The 9,089-nt window shown below is 33.3% G+C and overlaps 1 protein-coding gene across 4 annotated transcripts in view; it reads right to left on the bottom strand.

The window, feature by feature from the left end:
* Window positions 1–4,056: 4,056 nt before the first annotated feature.
* The window catches only part of PDLIM5 (PDZ and LIM domain 5), a 181,553-nt gene continuing 176,520 nt past the window's right edge, over window positions 4,057–9,089 (bottom strand). For all 4 annotated transcript variants that reach the window (XM_039845735.1, XM_039845736.1, XM_039845737.1 and 1 more), the window contains 2 exons: window positions 8,643–8,758; window positions 4,057–7,253 (listed from right to left, as the gene is read on the bottom strand). In XM_039845735.1, the coding sequence (XP_039701669.1) occupies window positions 7,164–7,253; window positions 8,643–8,758 (206 nt within the window). In that variant the 3' untranslated portion in view covers window positions 4,057–7,163. The remainder of the gene's footprint in view (window positions 7,254–8,642; window positions 8,759–9,089) is intronic.

Below are 9,089 nucleotides of genomic sequence, written 5' to 3'. Positions count from 1 at the left end.
TACAAAGACTATACAACAAATATGTTATTATTATAGACCCATTGGGCTTGATCCTTCATAGTTTACTTTATTGTGAAGAGGAAGTTGTTAATTTCTTTGCTATTACTAAATATGAAAATAATCCATTTTTATATGATAGGGGTTTAGGTTTATACAGAAAAACTTCTATTAACCAAAATCCTGATTAACTAACACAGACCTTAAATAAAGAATGCTTTACTCATTTTAACTGTAGAAAATCATTACAGTATAATAAAATAAACTCATTAAAATCCTTTGATTATATCTTTGTATAGATCCAACTAAATCTCTTAAATATTCAGAACTGTTCAATTATACTCGATGTTTAGAGGCTAGACCTTGAAAGACACAATCAATGCAACAATTATGTTTACTTTGCATATTTAAGGTATATTAATTATTAGAGAATTTTTGACAATAAAAACAAAATTAAAGGAATTATTATTTGACTTTCCAGTTCCTTAAGAATATACATTGGTGTTCTGGATAATGGAAGTTTCAATATCTACAGTTGAAAATCTATGGGTTCTGTTTTGTACCCCGATATGCCAATTACCAATTTATTGGTTTTCAGTTCCAAGTTTACCCGTCACTGCCTGCTCTGTTGATAGTGAACTGGACTCTGTAAGCATTTCTCCATTACAGTGAGCAGCGTTAAGCTTTGTCAGCCATCAGTCGAGGGAGCTGAAGGAATATTTCAGAAGTAAGGGCCTTCTCTTCCTGGTTCCAGGTGCTGCATTTTGCTTTTTCTTGCTCCAGCTGCATGGTCCATTCGTGGTGCATGTGTGTGGTGACATCTGGTGGACCTCTGCCTCAGCTGTGCATCTAGAGAGCACCGACCCTTAGCGATTTCACATTCCTGGGCCCGGTGGCTGCCTTGCTGCAGCCCTCTCGATGCAGATACCCTGTATTCCAGGCCTCCTACCCACAGCAGCACCTCAACTCCCTGTACACACACACTCACCAGCTTTGGCTTACTTGTATTCTGGAGGGGTCATTCCTTTGTTCCTGGCAACTGGAGACCAGCTCTGGCCTCAGCAACCAGAAAACTTCTCTGAATTCCGTGGACCACAACCATACTTTCTCTAGCAAGGTCTGACCTCCAGCCCAAGGTTACCCTTTTGAGTTCTTTTTATATTTTCATAGTTACTCTCTTATCATAGCTTAATAATTCTTTAAACTTCTGTTAAGTTACTGTGTGATTTCTGTCTCCCAATTGAACCCAGTCTGATCCACCAAGAGTAATCAAATACATTTTTCCCCCTAAGCTCTGCTTCACTCTCAACATCTATACTATATTGATACTGTTAAAGATCATCTAGGACATCCTGGATATTCAGGCATAAACAAACTATAAAGAATTCACACTGATGATTTATATCTTTTCTTAAGGCAGAAGTACTGGGTTCAGTGTTGCTTATTAAGTTCATATTTTATTTGAAGCATTGATAATGGTACCAGAAAAATTATTAAGCAGTAGCATAATTTAATCAGTGATAAAAAATGATTAAAATGATTTAGTTTAATTTAAATAAATGAATGTTTCAGTTGATAATGCCAGAATTAAATTAACTTATAGTTCAAAGTTTATACTTGATACATTCCATGGATTTTCCTACTCTCCATTTCATTCAACTAAGGAGGCTTGAGATCATCAGGATTCTCAGGCAAACAGGGATAGAAAAAGTTTCTGGGGTCAGATGACATCAATATAGAGTCACCTAAGCAAAGACTATGCAAAAACTAGTATTAGTAGGATAAGTCACTGGAGTTCAATTTACTTTCCTATTTACCAAGGAAATAGTTTGGCATATCAGTGATACACTAAGGGAAAAAAATGTCAAGACACCTCCGAAGATATTATATTCTGCAAAAATACTTTAAACAATGGTATTTTTGAGTAAGTGCTTAGCATAGCAGCAGCCGCGTGTGCTTTACAAACAGAAGAAAAAAGAAAAAGAAAAAAAGAAAAAAACGAATCTAAGTATATTTGAACTAGAGAGCAAATGTGACAGTTCAGAACATGATGATGAAAAACTAATTTGAAACCTAATTATTAAAGAGAAACTTTGTTCTTTGAAACATGGATGCATTAGAGATCGTGTCAATCAATTCATGGAGCTGGCACAGAAGTCATTTTCCTTGGGAACCATATTCGCCTTGAGAGAAATTGAAAAATTATACTCTCTGTGAATTCTAAATTGTTTTATTTTTTTCCCCCGAGGCCAGTGATCAGTGGTTTTCTGACACGGAAATGTTTTATTCTTCTACAATAAGCAATGGCTCCAAGCTTTATTGTATGTGATTACATGCAATTCCAAACACAGGGAAAAACTGCCTTCTTGGCAAACTTTCATTTATGAGGGCTCCTCCAGTGCTCTGTCATTAGTGATAATCACTAAACACACCTTGCTTTCCCCCAACTCTGTGTTCAAGGTGTGGAAGCCACACCTTTCTTTTTAATCATTGATGCAATCTTGCCACCTACTCAGATAGCTTCTAAATCATGGAATAAAGAGTAAAAGTTCAGAAACGTAATAGCACAAATGATTTGTTCTAAATTCTTGTCACAAAACAAAGTTTAGTAAATCAGACACTCGCCACATTCAAAACACTATGTGTATCTCCTGAGTATGATAAATACATCGCCTATTTCTGATTTTTGCAAGGGAAGGGGTTTTTTCCACAAACTTTTGGGCTTGGTGCTTCCTGAGTTAAAAGGTCTCATTCATAAGTACAACACAAAACTGTATCAGTCTGAGATTCCTGTTGGGTAGCCATGTGTCCTAACCCCTTTCCTCTTTTAAATTTTAAATACTGCAAAGGAACCATTTTCCCTGTGAGGCTCCCACACTTGGGATGAAACCTTCTCTGCGGAATTTTGGCACCCTATTAATTAGTGGTTATGAGTGGGAGCTGCTCTCTCTCAGCAACTCCTATTCTGCCATCAGTCAAGTGTGATTCTGCAATAAATTCCCACGAAGCAAACTATTTCTGGTAATTCTCCCTAATTAACACCAGGCCTGCTAATAATACATCAGTACCTATGTGTTTCTGATATAATCAAGATCTTGTCTGAGACTACTCAAAAAGGGAAACCGCCAACCTAAATTAAGCTTTTGTGGGCAAAATGGATTTTACATGTAGTTCTGTAAGAAAACCTTTGATAATCTTATATTGGGGACATTTTGACCAGAAAACATTGAACGACTGGGAGGCTTGTTCTGGTTTGAGCACTGAATGGGGATTTATTGTGAACACACACTGTTGAGTCTTAAGCCTATAAATCTTGTACTGGATTACTGTTTCTTAACGAAGAAATGACAGATCTCTTATTTTGTCGGTGCATTTTAATGTGCAATGACGTGATTGATAGAAACCAAACAGCAGCTATTAAAATGTCAGATGTAGACTTGATGCCCTTATAAGTTTGGCTTCTGGAGTTTAATATACTGTGAGCAAATAGACTTGAATTTGTCTTTTATTCCCAATATACAGCCTGCAACAGAAACATTACCCTTAACTTTATACAGTTGGAAAAAAAATCTTATTCAAACCAATAAACAAACGAGGAATAGGTGAGCCTACCTAGTTATAGAATAAAGTTAGCTAATGAGATCAGACGTGTTATGCATGAAGTAACGGACCCAGGTCAATGAAAAATGTGAAAATATAGATGACGACTTAAGTCGTTTGAATACGATATATAATACAATATAACGCTTGATACAACAGGATACTCCTGCCATAAGTAATTTCAATAATGAAAATTTTTAAAAGACAATAGAGGTTATTCATCAATTCACAAACATTTGTATGTACACTATATGCGGAGAATAAAAACGGATTAAAGTAGAATAAATGTGACCATATTTCCAAATGTTTTATTTCTGGACATTTTGATAGGCAAATAGCATAAGAAAGAGATTCTCCTGAGAATTAATACACCTCTTCCTGTTCTGTGAACTCAGTTTTTTCCCACGATAACTTACTAGCAACCACTTGCCACCCCAAAAGAAAAACCAAGAGAGCTTGTCTACATCACTGCAGCCATTTATTTATTATGTGCTCATTAAGGTATTACTATACTGATTACACTTCTCACATGGTTTTTAATTAGAAAATACATCCAAAAGCAAAAGCAAAACAGCATAGACGTATATAAAATTAAAAACGTAAAGAAACAGAAAGTAGAGATTAATAGATAAGGCAAATGATACATTGAGAATTCAAACCCAATACCTTAAAACATTAGGGGATGAAGAGTGACAAACTGAAGCCACGTTAGATCTGTGTGAAATTATTCAGTATGTTTTCCCTTCCCTATGTCTGAAAAGCCTCTCCTTTGAATCATCACAAAAATGTTAACATACTACGAGATTCGGAGGCCGAGGAATTATTTTCTATAAAAGTGGTCCTAATATAGTACCCCTTGAAAATAGTATCATTAACACATTTTGTCGTAGGTAATTTTTAAACATAATGCTGCACTAATAATTTGAAGATTAAAACTATTTGTCTTAATACTGACCAGACAATTAAGTTTTAGTTTTAGATTCTTAATGTAACCTGAATCAATAGAAATGTGTAAGCTACTATAAGCATAAGCACAGAAGACCAGTTTTAGGCTGCTATTATGGCGGGCAACGTTCTGTCCTTGTAAGTCTAGAGAAATATGAACCTATCACTAGCATTTTGAAACAGGGAAATCCAAATAAGGGATGTTTTAAAGTTATGTACTATGATTTTAATCTATATTATGCTAAGTACAGCATTTCAAAATATACATCTAAAGAGACTAAAAGTAAATGCTCTACAGTAAAGATGTAATAATTTAAAAAATGCTACTGACACAGAATATTTATAATCAGAAAAATAAATATTCAGGGAGCTCGCCAGAAGAATAAAGTGCTCTGCCAGTTATTAAAAGATTAATGCTGGTATGTTAAATATGGCATTCCCCACTGGAAAATAGAGATTCTTCTGGGTTATGATCAATATTTATTTCACAGGATTAACTGTTTTAGTTATAGATATAAAGCTCTGCCACAGAAGAGAAGGACAAAGCACAAAGACAGAATGATAAATTAGGATGTAATGTTACCTTTTTAGAGATAAAATTTAGAGAAATGCAACATTATGCTCCATGAATAATATGCAGAAAGAAAAGTCTATAAAAACGATATTGTTAATATAACTTTATAAGAAACCCAGGTCAAATAAAATTCTTTGAAGGAACTACCACTGACTTACCAAATACAATTTTTGTATATAATCCATAAATGCAAAACTAAATAACAACAAAAAAAACTTCTACCACATCAAAACAAAACCACCAACTTATTTTATGCTGTGTGAAGCAAAAGGCTGACATCAAGATATGTGACAAGGCACATTAGCCAGCATGTCTTCTATAGGTAGTTTCAGCAGCAATGAAAAATAATGCATGATTCAGTTACAGCACTTAAAAAACAAAAAACAAAACAAAAAAACTTCCTGCCTCCCTGCAAGATGCAAGGTGAGGAGGTGGTTTGGGGTTACTATAAGTGAAGTATTCAGTTTGCCACTTTGTGTCATCCTTCTCATTCTTTTATCCCCAGTTAATTATTATCTGTATATAATTTAAATCTGCTAGACCATATATTAACAACTTTCAGGACAGATGCCTTGAAAAGTTCTTAGGGAGGTTAAACAAATATTGTAGCTTAAAACCTCCCTCTATAACAAACATGTACACAATGGAAGTGAAGTAATTAGTAAGTGATGATGGGGCAAGAAGGACTTGGGGTTCGGCCTCAACTTTAAAAGCATCTTGCTCCAAATGAATTTAAATTATAACTTAGTGGGATCATGGGCTTTCATCATATCTGAAAACAAAGAGAAAAACTATCAAATGCCATAATTGCTTTTCTCACTGGGCAAATATCAATAGGATCTACAATTTTACCACAATTGTTTCTCTGTCTTCATGTGGTATCCACATAATTTTCCCCAAATGAAGAAAACAAATAATGGGCTAGTCTGAGTAATTAATCATATGCCCTCCTATACTACCAAACCTCTGTGAATAAAAGTTTCCAAACTTCATGATCACCTTTAGAAGTGGTTCATTTATTACTGAAAGAGAATGATCAAAAGAAAAAAACAATCTAGATTTTATCACATCCCCAAGCCAATCTTTTATTTTTCTAATGTAGAATTAAAGAAAAAAATACTCTGCAAAGAGAGTTCTCAAACCTTCACTTGTCAGTAGTACAACTCTGAAACCGATTCATGATCTGAATTGGGGAGGAGAATATTTTGGATACAACCACATTCTTTCCTACTTATTGTCTTTATATAGAGAGAAAACTGTCACAGTCCAAAGTTATCCAATTAGCTCTTTACCTCAGCATGAAGGAGCGGGGGTAAAAAGAGTTTGACTGATATAGGCGATAAAACATACACAATGAATAGGAATGGCCATATTTTAATAAAAGGCAAAAATTTGAGATTTATAAGCCATAGGGTAGGTAGCTTTTGAAAGGGATGAAGAAAAATATAGCATCTCTTATTGGCATGATGCATTTTGATGAAAAATCTCATTGATCTTTCCTACTGGAATGATCGATTGTAAGACAAAAAAAATGTACACAGTTTGTAAAAATTGACACCTACTGATAAAATGCTCTGTTTAAACTCCTATTTACTGTTTTAAAGATAAACATTATTCTTAAAAAAATACAATGTTTCATTTAATGATAAAAGTATAAGGCACTTTCATTGCCTTTTACAGATTTACTCATAACAAGGAAAGAAACCATAATTATTTCAGCACAGAGGTTTGAGTTTTTCTAAAATTTAATTCTTTGCTAATTTATTCTAAGATGAATTTAATAGTCAACCAGGAAATTGATTTTTATGAAAGTTATTTTATGGGCAGAAAATACAGGGAAAAAAGTAATAATAAATGCCAAACTGTCTCTTTACGTTATGAAGCCAAATATTTCTTCAAAGACTCGGTTTTTAAAGCTGGAATTTATCCCTTCAGGGCCACTATTATTTTTCAAACTCCATATAAATATTAAATCTAAAAATTAATTGGTAATTTTAATTCTCCTCTTTCTTTACAAATTTCTTCTCTTCTCCTGAACTGTTGACTTTCAAAAATTCACAGCATGAGCATGTTTCTTGCAAAGAGGCTTGTCCTTCTTGGAGAAAAAGGTCTGACCTTCCAAACTTTCACAACATACCTGAAAAAGAAAGTGTTGTATAAGAGAATATCATTATTTTATCAAGTATGTAAGGAGGGAAAACTGAATTTTAACCCAATGGATAACATGACAAAGCACTCTAGTTGGTTGTGTTAGATACACTGACTGACATTTCATAATTACTACATTTCATGTAATCTTTCAAAGGCAATGAAGAATAACTTTTTCCTGGAATGCATTCTAATTTATTTAAATCACTGACAATTATTTATCTTTATTGGCAGTTAAGCACTTAGCCCAAACAAAAAATTAACACATAAAGAAGTCACATTAAATATAGTTTCTCTTCCCAAATTCTAATCAATGCTTTTAATCTGTGTCCTGTTGCAGAGAACCAAAGCATTCAATAAGAAAGCTCAACACAACTGCTTTGCCAAACATTTCCAAGTCTCCAAATACCCAGGCACAGAGTACCTGAGCATTTTTCCTAATGCATTTCTCTGTTTCTTGAAGTGAAACTCTGGTCAACATCTGGCTACTGGATAATTAGACAGTCAGTTAACTAATCACATTTCCTATTGCCTTTGTTCATTACAATGTTCGTGAGCAGCTCTACCAGAGAACAGAAGAAAACTAATCTGCTAAAGGTTTTTTTTTTTAATATAGATTTTCTGAACTCTAAGAGATGGATGAGGTAAACTAGACAGGACTCAATGGTAACATTTCGAAAAATCATTCGACTTCAATTAATATGACTTTTCTCCCTTCATACAATGGGTATTGAAAACTATTAGATATATTGAACCTAATTTAAAAAAAAAATCAAACATCTGAACAGAGTACCTTTACTGAATATTTGCTTTCTAAATTTAAAAGTGTATATATATCTTAGGTTAACGTTAATCTCTGAATCTATACTCATCAAAAATAAAATTAAAAATATTAAATTATCAAATGCAATAAATATATTACTACATGTTTATTATAGTCTCAAAAATAAAATAATATTCACAGACTATTGTTAAGGAAGGAAACAAATCAACATATAGTTTATGTCCACTGTTAATTCAATAATAGATTTTTATAATAATTTTTCTATTTTAAGTAACTTTGTTTCCAATAATTACTCAAATGCTACAATAAAAGTTATTTTTTAAAAAGGTAAAGGCCTCTTACTGTTTTAATAAATGTAGAGCTTCTCCTTATAAACAAAAATGTGTCAAAAATAGGATTGTCTCTAAAGAAGCAAGCATCTTATTGCGCCAAATAATTTTTTAGTGCCAAAAATTATAATAAACAACTTTCAAAATCACTGTAAAAATATTTTTAGATTTGAAGGACTAAAAGATACAAGAACTATTATTTTCATTTAGGGCTTAGGCTAGAATTGGCCACATGCGCTCCTTTAATTCAGAAATAAATACTTACTGAGCATACGAAGCAAGTGTCATGCCAGGTATAGCCCAGAGCCTCCAGAAACATGTCGCCAGCTTCTATGGGAAATTCACATCCACGGCATATAGTACCAAAGAGGGCATAATAATCTGTATTGTGGACGGGAGACATAATTTTAACATGACAAAGCTTTAGAATGATAAAGTTACTAAAATTGGAAAATTTTCAGATGGCATAGTATTTGGCTTGAGATATATGTAAAGCGTTGTTTCTCATTATCCTTGGTAAATGTTATTTACACAGTTTAACATTCTTTATTATATTTTTCCATGTAACATTTTTCATTTCTCTCCGACTTCTTTGATGAATAAAATATGAATAAAAAAGAACACACAAGTTATCAACTGACATGATTGTTTCAATAAAATATAAAAGAACTTCCAATAACAAGCAACAATAAGACAATGAACTTAAATCAAG

This window comes from Pteropus medius, unplaced genomic scaffold, assembly GCF_902729225.1.
Source record: "Pteropus medius unplaced genomic scaffold, Ma_sr-lr_union100, whole genome shotgun sequence".
Classification (NCBI taxonomy): Eukaryota; Metazoa; Chordata; class Mammalia; order Chiroptera; family Pteropodidae; genus Pteropus; species Pteropus medius.
The sequence above is the reverse complement of the archived record's forward strand: the minus strand, read 5'-3'. Positions and strand labels throughout refer to the sequence as shown.